General features: G+C 41.7%; 1 protein-coding gene across 2 annotated transcripts in view; it reads right to left on the reverse strand.

The window, feature by feature from the left end:
• ABCA1 (ATP binding cassette subfamily A member 1) overlaps positions 1 to 22,801 on the reverse strand; it is a 91,793-nt gene that overhangs the window by 44,205 nt on the left and 24,787 nt on the right. For both annotated transcript variants that reach the window (XM_058043653.1, XM_058043652.1), the window contains exons 4-6: positions 22,526 to 22,667; positions 21,536 to 21,657; positions 3,130 to 3,251 (exon numbers count right to left, since the gene is read on the reverse strand). In XM_058043653.1, coding sequence (XP_057899636.1) covers positions 3,130 to 3,251; positions 21,536 to 21,657; positions 22,526 to 22,667 — 386 coding nt within the window. The remainder of the gene's footprint in view (positions 1 to 3,129; positions 3,252 to 21,535; positions 21,658 to 22,525; positions 22,668 to 22,801) is intronic.

The following is a 22,801-nucleotide window of genomic DNA, read 5'->3' on the forward strand; positions in this document are numbered from 1 at the left end:
CTACTACTGGAAAGAAACTTTTGTTTGCCTTGGGGCTAGACAGATGGAACCATTTTATTGTAAATGCACAGGTAACAACAGCTGTATACTTAATTTCTTCTTTCTGTTGTTTCATAAGTGCATTGCCCAACTTACAACAACTAAAGAGGATTGATCTACATTCCAGAAGAGTTAACAGCTCCTGAAGCAGGCTGGTAAGTCTGAAATTTTTCATCTGTCAAAACCAAAGGGGTATGCACAATCAGGGGGAAAAACTGCATTATGTTCAGGAAACAAGCAAATTGAACTGACAGGAGAGAGAAGGGATTTTTAATGCAATACTCATACAAACCTTTAACTTTTGTCCATATCCATATGCCAAAAATCAGATGTTTCAATGCCACACAGCTCTGATATCGAAAGATTTGCCTTTTGAAAATTTGGGGTGCTTTTTTTCTTGCCATCAGAGAAACTACTATCAGTGTTATAGTCATGCTGAAAAGGAGATATTTATGGGGCACTGAAATAACATTCCCAGAACAAGCTTTCCTGGGTGGACATATAGAAAAAACAGTGTCCCCCAGTGCCTCAGTGGTCACTCACAAAAAGCAAAGATGATCAACCTTCCACCATTCTGAAAATGTTCACCTTTTTCACACAGAGTTTAGGCTCTATTGGTGAGAAGCTGCCCTTTTCAAGCACTGAGGTCCAGAGCATGAGACCTTAGAAAAAACATCCTACCTATCCATCCTGAAATACCTAGTCTCTCCAAGTCAGCAAGTTCTCTAATCACTTGCAGTCATCTGAACCCATGGTGTCTTCAGCAGGCAAAAATACATCTTAAATGGAGGTTTAGTCCCCTAAGAACTCTCAAAATGCCAGGCTCATGAAAGTAGCCATAGGTAATTGTTCAGTCCTTATATGTCATATAATTCTCTCCTTGGGACTTTTCCTGCTTCATGAAACAGAGATTTGTTCCAAGCAGAATATGCACTGGCCATTACTATTTACTCTTCACTGATAGTCAATGCATCATACTGCAGCACTGGCCCAGGACCTCACTGTGCCTTCAACTTTTCAGAAGGACAGGACCTATTCCCACCTCCCACACAAGAGCTGTCTGGCCACACCTGGACAACTGCAGCATACCAGGCTTGATTACACAGCTGCCTGCCCACTGCTGACCCAGGCACCTTCCAAATCCCACACCCTTCTGAGCACACCTACCATGACTGGAAAAACACAAGGCTGAGACACTCAGCCCCAGGAAGCAACATGCCCATCAAGACAAGGCTTTGGTTGCTTTGATCTCTTTGCACTAATTTCAGTATGCTAGATACACAGCCCTGCTGGACATACTGGAGTGCTGTCATTACAGTAACACCAGAGAACAGTCCCATCTCCTTGGAGACTTCACTTGATTGTGTAGCATAAATTCTGGCCTCACTGAACAACCCCAGTACACCAACGGACAGTAGAAGCAGGCTGCATTTGCTGTGAAAGGTTGGCATACTCTGGATAGGCCCTTTTACCAGATGACTTCTGAATGAAGCTGTGACTCACTCATTCAGAGACCTAACAAATACTGCCTATTAATACTGAAGTCACTAAGCAGCTCAGCAGTGAGGTCAGATCTCCAAACCAGATCTCCAGCAAAATCAAAGATGTCCATTTTGTGAGTCAGATAAAGTCCTTCTGCAGGAAGGGAGAGGTCTGCATCTCTAGTTACCATTCGTATTAGAAAATTGCTCACAGAAAATTTTGTGGGCCACTGCTCTGCTCCACAGCTTAACATCTTGGTGCTCAGATTAGCTCTTTTTGCCATCCCTAAGAACAGAATGCTGTTATGACTTAGTAGCATCACTCCCAGTGCTTTAGCAGAATCAGCTCAAGAATTACACAAGAGCACAGCCTGAACCATTCAAGAAGAATAAGGTGACTGACCAGTCTTTCACCACCCTTCAAACACATTATGTAGAAAAAAGCTAAGCTTTTTTCCTCCTTCCATTTCCATATACAACCAATACAGAATGGCAGTCACACAATGTATAGTGAGGTTTTTTGCAGTTTTGCCTGTTTGAAAAATCTTTCTGCCACTCCACTAACTTAGGGAGAACGATAAGAATGCTGTTGCTGCAGTCTTCCAGTTACCCTCCCAGAACCATCTGTAGCGTGATTCTGTCTTAATCTAATTATTTTCAAGTAAAACGAAGCTTGCAACCTAAAATGGGTAAGAATTTTTTCTATACTCTACATTTTTACTAGAATGTATCCTTAACTTGTAGGATAACTTATCAAACTGCACTAAAACAGATGGCTTGAAAGAACTCACTGAAGAACAAGACAATATGTGCAAGGAGGGACAGCAGCTGTAACTATGGGAAAACAAAGACTAAAAGGACAATTAATCCATTCCACTTCAATGAAGAGATCTGATATGGAATTGATGATCAAAACAGATTTCCTCCTCCTTTTGCATACCATCTTTTGCATTCTTTCAAGAGAACCCTGGGTCTTCCTTTGAAGTCTATTCTGACTTCTGCATTAGAAAGGATACTGGTGGACTAATTCATCAAGCCTAGCAAAAAACGTGTTACAAGCTTGACAATGACAGCCATCGCATGAAGGGCCTCTAGCCCACTGTCACCACTCACTATGTTTATGACTGCAATCATGGAGCACTCAGGATAGCAGGACTCTTGTACTACGTAATATATCTGTCTTAATGCATTGGCCACAAACCTAAATGTAGAGCTCCTTCTGCTGCACAGGAATGTAAGGCAGAGCCAGACCTAGAAACCCTGCTCCAGTCCAGGCTGAGTGGCTGAAAACAGTCAGGACATGGCTAGCAGCTCAATTAATGTTTTACTTCCATTTTTTTAAAAAAAAGAGGAAGGAAAAAATTCAGTTTAGTGTGAGGGTACTATTCTCTTATGCAGGTCAAAACATTTGCTTACATTTCCAATGTCCTTTTACAGCTTAAAATCAAATAAGACAGTAAATTGAGGGCAAGATGGAAGACACAAGCAGGGAATACATTTTCCTTTGTATTTCTCCAGCACCTAGCAGAGGGGTCCAGCACTGTGGATCTTGGCACTACAGCTAAACAAACAGATAAGCATTACATTAGGAGTTGAAAGTACTCTTTACCTGCTGGAGGTTGACCCCTGCATCCAGTAGCTCCTCTACAGCAGACGATGGCATGGACACATTATGATGAAGGAAGTCAGAGAATGTCTCATTGTCAATCAGGAAATCCCGAAGTTTCAGGTCTGGAAAATGACAAGAAAAATTCTTGTCACAGCAAAGCCAAAAGGAAACTCATGTGAGAGCACTGAAAAGGAAAAGTCAAGCTGATAAATAGGGGAGAGGGAATTACACAAACCATAGCGCAAAAGAAAGAGGAGTTGCTGTTAAAGGACTCTGAAACTTGGCAGGCTTCAGAAATGTCAATCTGTGATGTCTTGGTCTAAAATAAAACCCCAAATCAACAACAAAAAAAGCAATCAACCTTCAAAACCAACTCCCATTAACATCATTACTTCAGGTCAATTTGCTCATACATACACAGAAGCAAGGCATAACAAGTTGCTCCCTTGATCTGAAACCTACTACAGCATTAGCACTTAATCCCTGTGTTGTTACTGAACATAGGACTGGGCTGGTGCATGGACCACTAAGGGATTTACTAGCCTTAGTTAATTATTTTAACAGCTGATGTACTCTATCATTAATTTCAAAGTCTGACATATGCAGACACACAAGTATGATACCGAAGCACAGATCTAGGAAACAATCTTAGCTACTTGGAATCAAAAAATATATTTGCAGCATTATTTCCATTTTCTTTCCCAACTGCTTCACCTTCTCAAGCAATCAGTGTTTCAGCTCTTGACTTTGAAACAAATTTGTACCTACCTCACAGCAAAGGGGAACGATCTGGAAATAATCCAAGCACGCTACTAAAGTCGACAAAACTGGATATTTTGAAGCTGATGCTCAGAGGTGACACTGTTTTGGGTTGTTTCCTTGGGCTTTGTGTGTAGGTTTGGTTTTTTGTGTGGGTTTTTTTTTTGGTAGTTGTTTTGTATTTTTGTTTTTGGTTTCTTTGTTTTGTGGTTTGGTTGGGGTTTTTTTTTTGGTGGAAGGGGTGGGGGACAGGGAGTAGTGTTTAGTAGATTTGGTTTGGTTTTTGTTGTTGCTGTTTTCTTTAAGAGAGAGAGAAAGGACGATTCTACAATTCTATCTCCATAATGCTTAAGCAAGAAGTGATGAGCAAAGCACCTATGCCAGGAGGAGGTGAGAGACAAGTCCTGTAAGATTTACCAGAGTGAAGATTTCCAGACTGAGGTACAACTAGCTAGGTGTCATGCTGTATTTTCTACTTTAGGAAGACAGGATGCTGCAACCCAGAGCAAATAGTTGAAAACAATGACCCCTAAAGAGAAAGCAATGATATGGAGGAATCAGGGGCTTGTACCTTTACCCTCCTATAGGGGACAGCTGTAACAACGTTTTCCCCCACCTCCTGTACAGGAGGGGGTTTATGATTTGGCTAGTTTTTTTTGTGTTTTGGTTGCAGTTTTGTTTGGTTGGTTTAGGGATTTTTTTTTTCTGTCTTTGTTGGAGGTTTTTTGTGGTTTGTTTTTTTTTTTTTGTGGTTTTTTGTTTTTTTTTTTTTTTGCTTTTTTTGGGTTTTTTTGTTGGTTGGCTTTGGTTTAGCTTGGGCAGGTGATACTGTCCCTAATGGGCCCCATCAGGAAGAAGTGCGGTGTGCACTCAGGGTGCCACGGGAGGTGACAGGGAGACCCGGTGGTTCGGGTGCCACTTCTGCCTCCCAGGCTGATCCTGCCGGAGGAGCCGGCAAGGGGAGGAACCACGCGCTCTGCTCCTGCGGCACGAAGTACATGGGGTTACTGACGGTCATTGCTCCTTCATCTACATATCCAGTTACAAATTCCCCGTTGCCTTTTTGTTCCACACGAAAAAGTAAATCACCCGCCTCAGCTGAGGCAAGGCAGAGGTTACTCTGGGGCAAAAGTGTCTCCCTCGCCTTCCTCTCTCCCACGCAGCAGGACCACTCATGAATATGCTGGTTTTGAGCACGCTGTGCAAACACCCCACTTGAACCCCACTAGCAAAATCTACCATCACCTCCACTCCCTGCCCAGGAAAAGGCTGGGAAAATATCTGGCTCCTGCAATAACATAAAACCGTCCTTCTCTTTCCAGCAGAGGCTAAAGCACCCTGCTTCACCGCAAGTGGAAGAAAAACTTCCCCCACCCCGATTCCTTGGTTACTTCCTACATGTGCCAAAATCCCTGAACACTTCTGCAGCTTGTTTATTTTTTGGTGAGATCATCAACTGTTCAGAAAGTCAGAGGGACAATTGGGGGGGGGGGGGGGGGCGGTAACTGAAGGCATAATGGCATGCAGAGATCAGATGTTTGCAAGATTTTTCATTGAATCTGGCCCTACTTAAGATATTTTTCAAGCTTCTCTTAAAGGGCCACATGCCTTATGGGGAAAAAAAAAAAATAGTAGCCAAGCAATAATTCTTCCGCTTTTCTGTTTCCTCAGTGGTGTGTTGCTTTTTCGTTTGGCTAGTCTATTTTATCTGAGTTTGGCTTTGAGGTTTTTTCCCACATGGAGATATGATTTTCTTGGTCAGGGACATATTCTATATGCAATTGCAGGAGTATAATCTGAACTACACTGAGGTTCCTGCTGACCTGCCTGTAATCACGAGGGGGAGTAACAAAGAGTCACCATCTTTCACAGCTGTAATTAACCAGCCCAGCATTAGCAGAGCATTCATCCCCTGCCTTTTTTGTCACGCCCAGCATTTTCAGACTCACTTAGCACTAGAATTTGCTGAAAATCAATGCTGCCTTCCAAGGAACTCCTACAAACACCTTAACAAGTTTTCATCATCATTTGGAGTAAACCATGAAGGAAACAGAACAAGGTTACCAGAACTGTGGGGCAGTGTTTGGCTTCCAGACAGCTGATCATGAAGCCATGATCACTACCCAAGATCACACATGAAAGCTCTGCAAGACCAAGGGACCAAATCCCAACACCACAGTCCTGGCTGCAGTGTCCTAAACACACAGCCAGCCTTTTGTACCATGCATTTTCTCCTCCACCCCATCTGGTCCTACTTTCAGGCCTTGTGGGTCAGTGTCTTATGCAACCCCTCTCAGTTATGGAGGCATGCATAACAGCTTGCACATGAAACAGAGAGCACCAAACACTGCAATGCATCTATATTCTCTCTCTGGAAACCTTAAAAAGTCACGGTTTTGCACAGGTTTCCTCTTGGAAACAGCTACTCCCATCCAAGATGACTGCTTGCCCACTAGGGCCTGAGGAAAAAAAAGAGCATTACTTAGGAAAAAAGCCCTCCAAAGCAGAAAGCAAAAGAAACTGTACATCTTCAGAAGGCTACTATGAAGATTACTTAATAATCCAAACACCTGGAGTGGATGGAAGAACACATTTTACTACCACGGGCCTACTACTGCAATATTATTCTGCCATAAAAATTTAGACACACTATCAAGTTACTCAAATATACAAGACAAAATGTCATCTCAAACATGATATAACTTGTGTGTCTCCTCTCTTGCTTGAGAGTGGCCAAGAGCATCATTACAGTCACCCACTGCAAGCTGGTGGGCACAGAACAATGCACTGGAGACCAATCTCTCCACATACTTTGACATGGACATGCAGCCTTTCCTTGCCCCTCACCTTTATCTTCAACAGAAAACCAAGGGAGCTGCACTCCTGCAGGCTCCTTCACCCCCAGCACAGGGTTCGTCTTCCTGACTGAAACCATAAGGCCAAGCAAGCAAGCTAAGACCTAGGCACAAATGGGGAGATAAACTTGAGGTCACACTGAGCAAACACACTCAAAAGACTGTCAAAACAGATGTGAACCATCATTTGAACCATTGCTGACTCAGTGGTGGTATAGTCAGGAGAAATAATACTGAGACAGCATTTCCCCATGGCAAACAGCTTTTACAATTTCAGTCCTCACATCAAGGGAGCAATAGCAGAGAACAGAGACTTTTGCTTATAAACCATGCAAATAACTCCCAAAACCAACAGGTCTGGCAGGGCTGAAATGCCTTTGTTGTAATTAGCTCCAGTTTGGACATAATATGGCGATGCAACAGGAGACCATCCCCATGCACATGAAACAAGCAGAAGAGATGTCCATATCCCATGTGGGACAGGGAGAAAGATCCTTCATATGGTCACATAAGGAAGCTTCCAGCACAATTGAGAACTCCTAGGCCTTAAAAACAAAATGTCCCTTGCTCTCTGAAGTCACCAGTCAGGATTCAACAATCACACATGGCAGCATTTCATGAATATTGTTTTCACAAAAGGCATAGCTGACCTTCATTTCCACACAGTTCAAACAAATCTTGGAGGCTGCCTTCTAGGCATCAAAACCAGAAACTGATGGATTTTCATACTGCAGAGCATCTCCTACTGTAAACACTTTATTACATCCTAAGATTTACATTTTACTGACAACCTTTTCCAGAACCTTTATGCCTGGCCACAGTGGTAGGCCAGTCAGCCCTTGCTTAAGAATCAAATCTTTGTGACAAAAGAAAAAAACAAACCCAAAATGTATTCAAAGAGCTCAAGACAATCACATGAATTAGTGAAGAACAACAATCTCTATGCTTGCTATATTACTTATTAAAATGAAAATACAAATAAAAATATGCATTATTTTAAAAATAGCAAATCTGCTCTCCGGTTCCATATAGACCAGAACTGAACACTGATTGTGCAGTGAAGGAAGTATCTGTGGTCCAAAAGCCACAGGGTTTTATTTTCCTCATTCCAGTAACACATCCCCAGTTACTTTCCCAAGCTCAAAAGGTGGGTCAAAGCGCAAGAAAAGCCATGGCTGGGTATCAGTTTTAATTTGCTGATTCTACTACAAGTATGATCATAACAGGTCTCATAGTAAGCAGTAAATTTCCAACAGCACTGGGAAGATCCACAGACAAGTGCAAAGAAGAAACACATTTAGGGGCAGGTTACAGGACAAGACTCTTCTATCAAACTTCTCTCCCATTCTTTCTTCTTTCTGTGAAAGAAGATACTTCCTCCAGAAACTTAATAGTGCAGTGTCCTTTAAAATCAAACAGCAGGGTGGGAAAACAGAACCCTACAGAAATTGTGGCTATGTTTTTCATATCCTGAACACTGTGTTCTAAAAATAGAAGGCATGCTAATGGAATTCAATGTTATCTCAATCCACTGTAGAGTGCAAAGCTCACCAGGTCTCATGTTAATTTGTGGGGTTTCTGCCCGTCATCTAAAATATACCAGGTTTTCAGCCACTTTAAAGTTAACAAGGTCAATGAAAACACTGTGAAAGCCAGATCTACTTCCCAGTTTCACATAGCTTAACTCTCTATAAAAAGCTAATGAAGGGAAGGGGAGAAGCAGCTTCATGCCTAAAGTTAATTCGGCAGCTATGAGGAAAGCAGGGCAATATGTCTGATCTATAGACATGGCTTCTTGTCATAAGGAGACTCCTCTCTACTGATTAAACAAGCAAGACTGAAAACAATTATGTTACTTCATTTATATCTATTGCAGTTGGGGAGACTTGCTAGCCTTTGGCTAAGGCTGTATTCATCATAGCCAAATATCAATGCAACACAGAAGCTGGTATGAAATTCTGACCCTTATTTCTTGCCAGAGACTGTTCTTAGGGCAACCCAATCATTTTTGTAACAGCAACTAAGGTGTCACAGCAAGATGAAACAGTAAGGTGATGAGGCATGAGACACTTTAGCTTCATTCTTTAGAATCAGCAAGGTTTTACAAGAGCCCAAAGGAGACAAAAAAAGATAATTGGGTTCCCAGTTCGGCATCTGTCTCCACCAATTAATAGAAGGAGCAAAGCAAGGAAGAATGTCCAGCAAGCAAAGAATGTACTTTCTTGTCCCTGTTCAAAGACTCCAGATTCAAAGCTCCCCATTCAGGTAAAACTGCACTTCTACAGGAAGGGAAGGCCCAGTCAGAATGCAAACCTGGCTGTCATGTCTGTGCAAAACTGTGCCAAGGTGTGACTGGAGAACAAGGTCACAAGGCACCCTAGTCAAACTGGTCCACTTCACCCAGGGCACTGCTTCTTCACTGATCATACTTCCAGCAACAGGAGATTTGGAAAACACAAGCCCATGGAGATAGCAAAGCTGAGACAACAAGCAGAACCTCCAGCTCCAGCAGTGAGAGCATTTACTGGTAGCACACATGACCACTAAAAAAATTCTAGCTAGACACATGTCTTTCAGGAAACCCTCACATGGTGAGATGACCAGGGCAGGCAAATCAAAATGCTGCCACAGAATGACCTTGTACACTGGAAGTCTGTATTAATTTTTCATTATCTGGGAAGTATTCCTCTTGAATAGGTTAGAGGTGCACTTGAACACCTGGACTGATTTTTATACTCCTTACCTATCACTGTGATTTATTGACAAAAGATGTTTGAAGCTACGTTCCACAAAAATAAAAATGGGCTCTCAAATAATTTCAACAGCAGAACCAAAGACTGCATGACTTGTAATTATATGACCACCCAGAGTAAACTGACAACCATCCAGAGGAAACAGCAATCTCCTAATGGTGAACTATGCTACTTCACTGTACCCTACCAGGCCAATAACCCTGACTGACAATGTGAAAAGCAAAACTTCTTGCAGTGCTGGGCAAGCAACAAATTTTCACCTGCCTTCATAATACTCCTAACCTTGGACAACACATCCAAAAAGCATGATAAACAAATATTTTTTAAGGCTCTTGGCTTTTTTAGCACTCACTATGTTTTAATTATTCTTTTACTCTGGGGCAGCTTTCCCTCTGTGAGGTGAGAGTAGCTCTCAGAGCTACCTGTGTACCTATTAATGCTGGCAAGAGCTAAACTGTCTTCTGAAAAAGTTGGACAGCCATACTCTGATTTGCTTACGAGAAATCAAGCAGCTCAGCAGGCCTGTTGTGCAGGATCAACTAGTGTGAAAATACAAGCCTAATCTGCTCACAAAGTGCTGTTCCTACTGCAACCATGGCCTGACCTGTTTTACAGCAGGCTACAGCTCTCTGCCCTGAAAGCCATTACACATCAAACAGGGCTGCTTCTGCAGACACTAGATAATATTTAAGTGAACACCCCATTAACCAGGGTCCATCATCTTCGTATATCTGCCATGCCAAATAGTGATGTGAGTAAAGAGAAGGCAGCCTGCCATCCATCTCCACCAGCTAGCATCTTTCCTCAGAGAAAGGGAAATGCTGTGCAACAGGCCCAGGTCTTCCCTCTCATCTTGTGACATCAGGACCACCTCCATTCCTCTCTAAGTCATAACTTTTTCTTGGAAGACCTTTAAATATAGTCTAGAACAGTTACTCTGGCAGAAAGCACAGCTCTCAGCATGTACCAACGCACATACACAAACCAGCTAGCCTTCACTGGGGGTACACTGACCTCAGGCATGCAGAGCCCATTAAGCCAAGATCCCACCTCTACCCTTGCGAAGCCAGCATCAAACACAAGGCTAATACATGCCTTCATGCAGTTGTTTTGTACAAAGGCCATCAGGCCCTCTTCCTGTATGACACACATGACAAGAGAAAGACTGTGCATCTGAAAGCCAAGACACAAGGCACAGAGGAAAAATCCTCAGGCTGGCCGCCACAGCCCTGCCAGCAAACACAGCCTGCAGAGCTCCTGCCGAACGAGGGGCACACCCAGCCACCTCCCTAAGCCCCACACTGTGCCTCAGAACAGATATTCTCAAGACTTTCCCTGTTGTAAGGCAAATTCTGTTATCTGCACAGACAACCATGAAATAGTGTTTGCCAACAAAAAAAGCAGAAAGAAATTATGCAGACTTCCAACAGTGCAAAAAAAGTAAGTAGGCTTAAAGGAAACACCCTAATAATAGTCATTGTATTGCTTTAAGAAGTAAATTCTGAGCAGAACTTCAAATTGCATGGCATTATAACTGGTTGAAAATTCTCCTGCTAATGTTCATGAAATAAGGACAAATTTCTAAGGCTCTGAACTGGCTTTTCAGTCACAGAGATGATGGACCACAGATGTGACGATATAAAATACTTCATTAATACAACAACATTATTTTTAGGAGTGGTAAACCAAATAAATTCAGGGATGGTATAAACTACAGAGAAGGCCCTCCAAAGGTCAAACCCAGCTCAGGGCAAGATGGTTTTTCTACAAAGTCAGGAAGTAATTCTTTGATGTTAAGACTGGATTTTCACAGCACTGGGAATATTATGCCCTGGAAATATACAGGTTTTAGATGCTTCAAAACATCTACTCAAAGTAAAATCTATTTTAAAACCCCAAGCAGTAGAGAGAGAAAACCAAATGCCTAGATCACATCCAGTCACATACCACATGCCACCACAATTCTAATGGCAAACATAAGCACACAAGGAATCGCAATGGCACTATGCTATTAAAAATGCATGGAGCTAAGCAGAAGTTGAAAGAGTAAGTTGGGACCAAGGAGGACCCTGTCTAGAATTCCTTCTACTTGAGAAAGTGACTGTAAATTTAGTAGAAATTCAAATCACTGGAAATGGCAGGGCTGGACATCGAATGACCATTACAAATAGCAGAAGTCATTTCATAAACCGGCTATGTAAGCATGTATCAGTGAGACTGTTAATTCAAATGCAACAAGAAGATACTTATATGAGAATCATTCTCTCCCCAAAACAAGCAGGCAGAATGTATCCAGCAGTATTTTCCTACTTGAAAATTCTCACAGCACCATGTATCCAGTTTGAAGAGCTTCTCCCATTAAACTGGCATGGTTAATGATGAACCTTAAGCAAAATAGCAGGCAGAGCTTTCCAGGATCAAAGCACCCTGACTATCCTGCACTTGTATTTGTTCCTCCTTACACAGAAAGGCTGATGAGAAGAGAAAAAACTACCCTCTCTTGGGTGTGAAGGCTCATCCTGCCAGTTATCTGTTCCTCTTACTTGTCACAAATTCGGGGAACCTGACTGACATCTGACTGATTCTAAAGTTCAGCAAGATACCAAGCCTGCAGTCAGCAGATCATAGTAGCTCTTACTTTTCCTATGTTAAGGAAGATCTGACACTTCCGAATTTAGTGCCAAGTCCTAATGCTCCTTATTCCAGCACACTGCAGCATAAGCCACCTTCAGAACAAAGAGTAAAACAAATCAAAAAATGCTGAAGATTAACCACAATAAGCCAATCATTACACTCCACTTAGTTCAACCAGAAACACAGTCTACTTCCGCTGAAAATACATCTACATCCAAATTATTTCAATCTCCCATGATTGCTACCTATATTTCAATTTAGTTGGTCACTGCAAAGTTACCCTTATGGATAGTTGTTTGGGTTTGCTTTTGAGTCTCAAGGCCAACAGAAGGGAATAAAACCCTCAAACTTCAGCACCAAAGAAAAGATTATGTTTTCTGTACCTAGTGAAACAGATGCTTAGTAAATAATGACTGCCCAAACTCACACAAAGTTTTAGCTGGAAATCATGTCTCTCACATTCTAAGCATGACATTATACTACATTACATCAGGATGGTCCCAAACAGAACCTGCCTTTGCAGTTTCAGGAGCTCATCCTTCCAGCTGGTTTCCTATTGACCTGTCAATATACTAACCAGTCCTTCCCTTAGGTACTGACATAACTTACTGTCTGAAAATACACCCTGGAGCATTTGCACCACTCTGCTTTACACAGAGGACTGGATTACTTCTAGGTGCAGAGAAGAGCGGTACCTCCTGGTACTTTAGGAACCTGATTCTGTGTACCAGAGTCAGAAAGCACTGCAGTTATCTGAAAAACATGGAGTATGTACTGCCAGAGAGGTCTTACACCTCATTTCTATGGATACACTAGTAAAATTCCTTGCACTTTAAGGTAGCAGTAGAGATTACATGAAAAAGAAGGAAAAAGATGAGGTAGGTGAAGACACTTGTGGTCTTAAAGGGCTACTTTGTTGTCTATGTGTTCTCTGGCTTTACAGCACACTGTTCCTCACCTGCTAAGCAGGAAGCATGTGAACAGAGCAGGGTAAAACCATAGGCGATGGCTGCTGACCATGTTGTCACATGGTTGTTCCTTTGCTACAATGAAAATTGCCGGGATCATGGACTTCCATATCCGCACTAGGTCTCAAGTGTCAAATCCACTTTTTATTTTTCTCCCTACTGTTCTGAAGCAGCTCTTTGCTGCTTTCCTAAGGAGGTGGCTGGCACAATCCGGAACAGGCATTCAGACTGCAGATATCGCTATCTTTGCAGTAAGCTGTCTTTGCCCCATCAGCAAATCTCCTTCTGGCCATTTCTATGCTCAGTCAGCTTCAGATATGGTCCAACTATGTTTCAGCTGCACTTGTCAGAATACATAGAGAACTATAAGGAAAAGACTTCCAAAGATATAATAGTTTATGCTTATTAAGTTCTGACTGTCTGTGGTTAAATAAACCTTCTGACAATGTCAAGAAAAACACACCTAAATACTACCTCAGGTGGTATGTTCCTCTAAAAATACATTTAGAAGAACAGAATGAAGAAAAAAACACCACAAAACACCAAAACTCACAGGAAAGGGTCTTATTTTAAATCCTTTTAAAGGGCCTTTTATTGCACCATTCTTAAAACTAAAGCTAAATTAGAAAGGGAAGGAAACTGGCTGTTTACAGAGGATGTGTGTCACAGAACAGCATGAATCTCCCCCACTATAGCACACAGAGTGCTGCCAGGTCAGCATAAAAAAAAGCTTGGGCAAGTTCTCCAGCTAATAGATGAGTGACATTCCACTGAATTTGCAAAGGTACACCAATTTGTTATCAGCTGAGAATTCTTGATACACAGGCCTAAGCAATACCAGGTTTTAACAAACTCTATTACTTATTGGCACTCAGTAAATACATAAGCATATGCCTATTTTTTTAATTCTGCAGCTGTTGCATTTAATTAAATGGATTTTTCCAGAATTTTGAAAACAAAACATATGAAAGTATAAACATAAAACTCATTAAATGAATTTAAAATGCATTTCAATGAATTCACAACTATTACTCAATAAAACACAGCAAAAATCACTAGGGTTGAAAGTGGAGAGCATCACATTTTAATAAAGCTGCAAAGAAATTCAGTCACAGGTGGCAGAATATTTTGCTTCATTTTAGTCAGGATCCCGCTACTAAAAATCACTTATTTTATGACCAAAAGTATTAAACAGAACATAAGATTGCCCCAAAATTGAACTGTCATGGATTTTCAAAAAAATTAGGCATGCAGTGCCCTGTCCTTTTGCCTGTGTAAAAAAGAACTTGATTTACCATCAACATTTTTTAAAAGCCATCAGTTTTTACTGCATCCTGACTGCATTGAAAACTGCCACATCCTACTGTGTTTGAGAATGAGGGCAGCTGTTTATTTATTTAGCTCACAGGAATGCTGTAAAAATTAGGTAATAAGTGTTTGTAATATATGCTGAAGATAAAATGTATTATCACTAGAGACTGCTCCAAAGCTGAATATTAACTTGAGAGATATGGGAGGTCAGACCTAAATTAGGCACTCTGGCCTCAGTACCAACCAAACACAGAAGTGTACAGGACTTTTTCCAAACGGGGCAATTTCATAATCACCACTCTCATGAGAGCTCAGGCCCACAGAAATCCCCTGAGAAAGCTGAACTTTTCATCAAATAACAGTGTTACATATTTCCTAGGGGAGTACTAACACTAAGCTCAATGTGGAAAGTCTCTATCCCGCTGTCTCAACCAACCTCAGAATGCAGCTTAAACAAACCCAATGCAACCTTCCACAAATCAGGCATTTCTTAAGATTCTGAGATTAGAAGTCAGTGAAAAGAAATGCAGAATTTGCCAGAGTGGAAAGCAGAAAATAAATGCAAATTAAGGCTAAAACAATCCTGACATTAACAAGCTGTACTGACAAGTTCCATACAAAGAGGGAGATAATAGCAAAGTGTGAGAAGCCTAACTGTTCACCTAACGCTTTCCACTTTATTTGCTGGTTTAAAACAAAAGTCAGCATTAACAGACAAGGCTAAAGACTTAGAGAACACCCAGAACTTTTAAAGATGGCACTACCTCTGCAGCACATACTGATACTAATTACTGATAAGTACAGTAAGCAATTCTTGCTTTCTTTATCATTGTATCTTTATCTAGACAAATTAAGATAAAGGTGAATGAAATTAAGAAATTGAAATTTAGTATCTACTGAATACTCAACCACACTCTGTTGCTAATTGTAGTTATGGGTGCTGTTGACTCCTCTCCATGCAGTGCCATTAACTGGCACCAGGTTAGCTGGGTCTAAAGTAACTACACTGCCAGTGCAGCCTTAGCCAACAAGCTTGCAGTTTCCTTTTTTTTATTAACAGGTTTCACACAATCTTCTGCAACAGGATTCTCAGAAACATTTTTCTCAATCTCCTGTCACCTAGTATAGTTCAGACACAACAGCTTCAGTTTATGGCTTTAATAGTGTTCTTGTAAATGTCCATGTCTGACATTCACTGCAAGTCTCATTTCAAAACACCACACCAGGATCTACTCTCTTTGGAAGAGTTAATTTGTCAATGCAAGTGTAAAAATGCCAGATTTAAAGTAACACTGCATATGTTTTTTCAATTCCCCATTCAAAGAGATTTCAGTCTTGCTCTATCACATCCATACATATCTACCTAGAATCCAAGCTGGCATAATTCTGAACTTCTATCTTCAGAAGTGTCTCTGTATGAAGGAAGTTCAGACCAAAAAACAGCCCAGTTCTACAGAAAGCCCAGTTCTACAGAACCAGAATACAGCACATTATGCTGAGATGTGTTTACCAATCTCAACCTCTAAGCAAAGTCACATAGTAACAAGTGTTCATAAAAAGTCCCATGGATAACAAGTATGATTCTCCAGGAAACAGATTTTAAAGTACAGCAGACCTTTGTACTTTGACCTCTATCAAGACAATTTTATTAGTTTAATCACATCCTTGGCTTCCAAATAATAAGGAAAGCAGGCTCTATTGAAAATGATGATTCCATATCTCTTTATATTGTAGTTACAGGACACTATTTTCTGAATTATGCAAATATCATGTCACCTAACTAATTAAAACTATACACCTAATTGCCCAATAAAAAACCTGGGACCAATGCTGCCATAAGAAGTCTTTTTCACTTCTGCCTACCTCTTGACTGTCAGCCTCCCAGTTTCAGCTGAGGACAGAAAAAATAACACACCAATTGGATTCACAGAGAGACTTTGCCCACAACCTGTAATAAGGGACCTAAAGTGCCCTTCCATTTCCTTCTGGAAATGTTTTTCCAGAAGATCTGCAGTTGCCTAAACAATTTCCATTTACTTAAAAAAATAAACTCTAAGAACATTCATGTATATGCCTGTTTAGTAGCACAGATTTGAAGAAAAAATTAATTAAGCAAATGTGGGAAAACTGCCATGTGTACCTGAAACTCCTATCCAATCAACAACTACAATATTTGTGCAACCCAGGCACCCAGTATTGGCCACTTCTTCCACTTGCTCATTGTGACAGGCTGCATCTGACCCAGCAGAAATCACAGCAGTTCCCACACAGTCCCAGACTCCCCTTCCTGGAGGAATGCTTTGGACTGGGAGGCAGTAGCAGCCAGGAATGCCCTAGGGAGTTCTGCGGAGGGCTAGTGCAAGGTAACTGCTACTGAATACACAAAGGTAAAGTAGCCTTCCTACCTACCTCAATAAATCAAGACCTCTCTACTGATACCACAGGGCAGCATTTTTGGCAGCACTTTGCCCCTGGCCTAAAGGAAAGGCAAGGACCTCAATGTCTCTGTGGAGCACACTATCAGAGAACCCAGGTGCATATTTATGTGCAGCAACAAGAATGCCACCCTGCCACAGTTAGTGTTTGGAGGTGTTTCCAGGCATGAAGGCCACCTGGACATATGGTTTGCTAGTCTTCATTCTAGCCTAGCTGGTTTTTGCTAGGATTCTTCCCAAAGGAAGTCAGGGAGGAAACCAGTCTAATTAGGCAGGCATAGGCAGGTATAAGAACCAATCTGAATGTTTAGCTTGAGGGTGTGGGCTCAATTTTGTTAGGGACAAGACACTGAGGAGGGAGTTAGCCACCACTTTAATGTTACCTAGCAGATAATATATAACATCCTGTTTCCCTGAGCACCCTGTAATCATACAGTAATACACAAGCCACCAGAAAGCCTCTCCAAAGGCTCTTCTTTAGCCCAAGCTCTCTACCATCCTTCCCCTGTTAAATAAAAAAAAGCACTAATAGCATTGACCAGAGGACAGGCTGCAAACTCCTTCAGTGTCAACATCTCTGTGTGGAGCAGAGTGCAACATCAGCAAAGAATGCCACCCAGCTGATGTTTGTCTCTTCTGCCACAAGCAATACTAATCCAGCAAACAACTGGGACAGGCAGGGCACATGTGGAATAACAGCCCAAGATCTGATGCAATTTCTTAGGCGATGTTTGTTTCCCTCTGCCTATTTCATTGCTCCATTTTCATTTAGTTGGGTTGGCTTCAAGAAAAATAGAAACATGCCCTTTGGGATCACTGAAAACTAAAAGCAATGCAGTAAATACTAGCCAGGCTGGCTTGTATCTACAACTTTTAGCAGCAAACAAAGAAGATGGCTTTAATTATACCTGTTAATTTATTGCCCTGTGGCACTGCAGAACAAAGTATTTTAGAGTCATGTAGACAGAAGGAAGAAATAAGGGGAGTGTGCCTCAGAGTCAATAGAAGCTGTATCTCCATCTTTCAAAACAGAAGAGGCTTATTTCTTGCTAACAGTTATCCTGATAAAATGGCACTGAGGCCAGCTGCAAATTCAGTGCTTGCAATTGGTGATCCCAGCAGCCTTTTCATGCTCTTGAAAGTGCTGTCACCAAGGTCTTTGACTCTCTGTACTGATTTGCACTCTGCCTTATCATGAGTGTTAAAGACCTTGGTGACATTGCTGGACAGACATGTAACAAGTGGAACAGAGAGGGCAACTGGCATCTGCCTGCAAAATTGATTATGTTATGGTATGTGTGTGCCTGCACGTAGATTTCACTGCTCGGGGTTTGCTGGAAGTAGCCACACAACAGCAGTGGCCATAGAGCATGACAGCTGCATGTGCTGAACTCCCTCACACCACCACTTAGCACTTTATCCTGGCATCCTGGCCAAAAAACGTGCTACATGAAGCCACACTGAACTGTTCCCTACTAATAACACCTTCCTCTCCAGAGAGATCTCTGTTGTCCCTCCTCCAACTCCTGCACAAACAGTCCTGTTATGAGGAATTATCTCCCACCTTATCAAGAAGTGCCTAAGATACAAAGCCTGTTGAAATGAGTGGATAGCATGTCCTGAACAAAACCTTCATGTCCTACCTTGTGTTTAACAAAGACACTGACATGCTCATACCTGTGCAAGCAACGTGAGCCATCTTAAGTAGGTCTCTCATTCCCAAGGTTCAGCTCATGCCTAACTTCAGATCAGATGACTAAGAATCACACCTTGAACTGTAGTTTGTGAGGGTTGTTTTAAAGAAGGTTCCAGTGAAAGGACTCTGGCAAATGCCCTCTGAACAGATTCAGACATCAGAAACCAGATTTAGACATGAATGCTCTGCATGACCAGCATTAGCTCCAATTTGCATGCTAGCAATGAGAGATAACTCCCAGAAGCCTGTTTCAAAATCATCTGGCAGTAGTGGGAAGAGTGTGTGAGGGGAGAAAGGAGCTGCAGAAACTCCAACAGAGTCCATGTCACACCAAGGAGCACATCCCACTGGGGAAGTTGTAAAGTTCCACCTGTCTGCACCACCAATTCACATGGCTTCAGGTCCAGGTGAGAGTTTGTAACATATAGGATATTACATTTTCAATTATTAGCTTATCGCTAACGAGCCCTCCTGCTGCTGGGGGAAACACATATATAGAGACAGTGCTTTCAGGCTGGGTGGTGCACTTATATCTGACACCCACTCCTACTGTCTCCTTAGGTTCCCAGAGTCACTGGAAGAAATGCTCCAGAGGGAAGAGGATTTGCATCTCTCACACCTCATCATCAACAGCAACTGAGAGTTGACCTCCCTTGAACAGGAATCTATGCACTGCTAAGTATAAATAAATGAATGCTTTTAAGATTAGAGGATGCTGTATCATGCATGCTGTCAAAGAATGAATCACACAACCAATGAGTGGACAGCAGGATCCACCAAGCTGGATGGCTTTGTAAATTAGCATGAGAAACACAAACAGGCTTTGTTCTCCAAAGGCCTTACCAACAATGGACATTCTGTCATTCTAATGACACAGAGGCTTGATTTTTTGATTACGCATTTGAAATATTTTATTATAGAAATATAGTCTGTGTGACTGGGTCTGAGGATTGTTTTTACAGTCAGTCCACTAGTCTTTACAGTAGAGCGAAACATGAGCTTCTGACTTTCAAGTTGTAAAGTACTCCATAGGCAACAAAAAGCTCTTCTTGGAATCACTCCTCCCCCTAAGACCTTCCCAGCAGCAAGAGCTTCAGTTTATCGCTTTAATAATGTTCTTGTAAATGTCCATGTCTGACATTCACTGCATGTCTCAATTCAAAACACCACACCAGGATCTACTCTCTTTGGAAGAGTTAACTTGTCAATGCAAGTGTAAAAGAAATAACACTAAAGAGTAAAATACTATTACTAGAAGTGTAAAAACCAGTGACAATAATTATCTGTCATTCTGATGGGGAGAGCTTGTTCCCAGCAAACAAACCAAACAATTGAAGATATCCATGAAAACAACATCAAACTTCTCCTTGGGAAACAGTCATTTTAACTCCTTTTGGCTGTGTTCATTATGTGTCCATTTCTGCACAAAGGATTCACTCTGTGTCCTCTCCCTTCTGAATATGCTCCAGATTTAGGTAAAAGTGTGAGGATGTCACTCACCAGTTCTGTGAGTAAAGAGAGAGAAGGCCTGGTGGTATGGATACTGAGATCCTTAGCAAGAAGGCATGTCCTTTATACACAACTATGAACTAATGGTCAGAGTCAGTAGACTACAGTATTATATGCAGCTGTGATCACATCAGAATTCTGCACAACTCTGAAGAGGAGAGAGGGGGGTTAAATACCCAACACAAATACCTTGCACAGTCCATGTCTGTACATACCTTCAGCACATACTGCCAACCTGCCACTAACAGTACAGGTTATTCCAAGGTGACCTGCAATGTACTGAGCAAGACAAAAAAGAATGTAAAAACACCATCTCTGCTTTAGGTATGCTCAGTACACATCAGACTATGTGACACTATTCACATCATATCAGGTCAGATATTTTTCTCCCTGCAGCCTGCCTGAGCCTCAAATGATGAGAGCTAAGAACTATTGCTGTGAAACCAAGGGCAATTTTCACAAAACACCAAAATACTACGTATGTCCAAAGAGCTCTACATGCTGCATAAAGGCTATGGGTGAAGACCCTCAATGGCTATGCTCCCTTTTCTATTTCCCTGCTGTACGTCTTTCTAAACTGTTACTTTCCATCATTTCCACTAGGCACATGCCACACTAACACAGCAGCCAAGACAGACAATCTTTCAGGGAAGAATATGCCAAAAAACTTTTAGGCACCACATCAGAGAGACCTGGCAATAGCAAGGATCTGCCACATTATTTCCTGAGACTGGACAGAGCTCTGCTGCAAGCTTTCCATGTGATCTCACACTAGTCAGTCATTCATCTGCACAGGGCAGGAAAGCACACCATCTCCTCACACAAGCTAAAAATTGGAGGATTCTAATTTTCATAGGAAATAGGGCAGTGAAACTAGACAGTTTTCTTTTGTACCCTGCCATTCAAAATCCTGCCAGACAATATCAGAGAGTATACAACAGCAAAGTCAAAACCAAAACAAAACGCAAGACGACAAATGCATATTTCATTGTCAGATAATAACCAGTTTTGAGTTTGTAAATTGGGAGGCCAATATCAGTATTTCTCCATCTGTGCTCTTCCAGCACACTTCCCTCTGGAGCTCAGAGGGTAGAACACTAAATTGCAGCTACATTGTGTTCACTGCTTCACAAAATATCAAAATAACTAGTACTTTTCCAAAAAGACACACTACTTCAGCTCCTTTGAGAAAACAAGCACTTTAACTAACTTCAGTGTGCTCAGTATTATAGTTTCACATCCAAAACAGCTGCTGTTCTTGGCATTACACACCATGCCTTTCTTCTTCCACCAAATAAATTAAAGAGCACACAAAGCTCTGACACAGGAGAGGTTTAAGGTACTTCTGCAGGACTGGAAAAGGTTCCATAAGCTGCAAGTTATAATAGTGCACATTCACATTATGGTACATTCCTGAAATTTATCCGCACACAGAATTAACCAGGCCAGAAATATCAGATATTGACTCTTTCTATCAGGCTATTACCTAAGCCAGAGGAATTTCCCAACTTGCGCAGTTTTCCCAGGACCTTCTGGACATCCTTTATACTTGTGTCCTGTTGGCTGTACAACAGTAACCTCCTGGCATCCGAGAACAGGCGGGAAATACTGTAGGAAAATAGAAAAACAGCCACCAGTCATCAGCTCCATGATACACCATCCACAGATGCAGTTTTACATACCAATTCCAAACTTTAATCCCCTCTAATTATGTCATGCCAGCACAAAAACTTTCCTCAATGACTACCTAGTGACAATCCAAGGAGGTTAATAAAAGATGTCTGCTAATGCAAGACAAATCAATAAGTTACACTGAACATCATGCATTTGAAAGCGGTTTTATGACAGAGGTGGAGAGGGGTTCCTGCTGCCTGTAAACTGCTGCTTCTTAGAAGCACAATAATTTAACAATATCCTTGCTCCTTTCAAATGCTTCTCCAGATGCATTATGCTCTACATTAAGCCTATCTTTCCCGAGACCATGAATGTAGCAAGTAAGGCAAAGTGTAAGAAAGCTGGCCATAAATTGTGCTTCCTGCATCATATCAGCCAGCAATAAGCAATAAACATCAGGGAGTATTCCCTAAACATATTCAACTGCCTCTCACTCTACATTGTTCAGAGGTTCATTAACCAGGAAAAAAAGATGCTCTGAAAAAAGGAGCATCTTAAAAAGCCTTACTTTTTTGAGGTCAAATTCTGAGCCCAGGTAAGAGAATGGGCTCAGTCCTTATCCATGCAAAACTTTTCATTCACCAAGAGCTTCAGGTAATTGAACTTGGGAATTCTGCATGCCTACCAGCTGCCTGCTAGCCCCTGTGAAGTTGGTAACTGAAGAATCTGGTACTACAGAGGCAGTAGAAACTGCAAAACCCTCACACGGTGTAAGATTTCACAACTGATAGGTGACTTCCAAATACCCTTTTCCCCCATGTTTCCCTAAGAACAGAGATGAGGCAAAAGCAGACAGACTCACATGGAGGCATTGAAGTTTCCAACAATACCAGGGGATTCCCCAGGAGTTGGGTAGCGGAAACATGGGTTGTTGGCATTGCAGATGATCCCCTGTATCCATGGCAAGGTTCCTGCTGAAGGCATAGCTTTATTTGGAAAGTGACCTAGAATAGAAAGACAGGAGTTAGAAGACAAACACATGATACAGTCCTCTACTACACAGCATTGTATTTGAAGAGCAGTGCTAACCCTGCACTGACTATTGCCCCCAAGTGCCTACAAAAGAGCCGACCAGCCA

The sequence above is a fragment of the Melospiza georgiana genome, chromosome Z (genome assembly GCF_028018845.1).
Source record: "Melospiza georgiana isolate bMelGeo1 chromosome Z, bMelGeo1.pri, whole genome shotgun sequence".
Classification (NCBI taxonomy): Eukaryota; Metazoa; Chordata; class Aves; order Passeriformes; family Passerellidae; genus Melospiza; species Melospiza georgiana.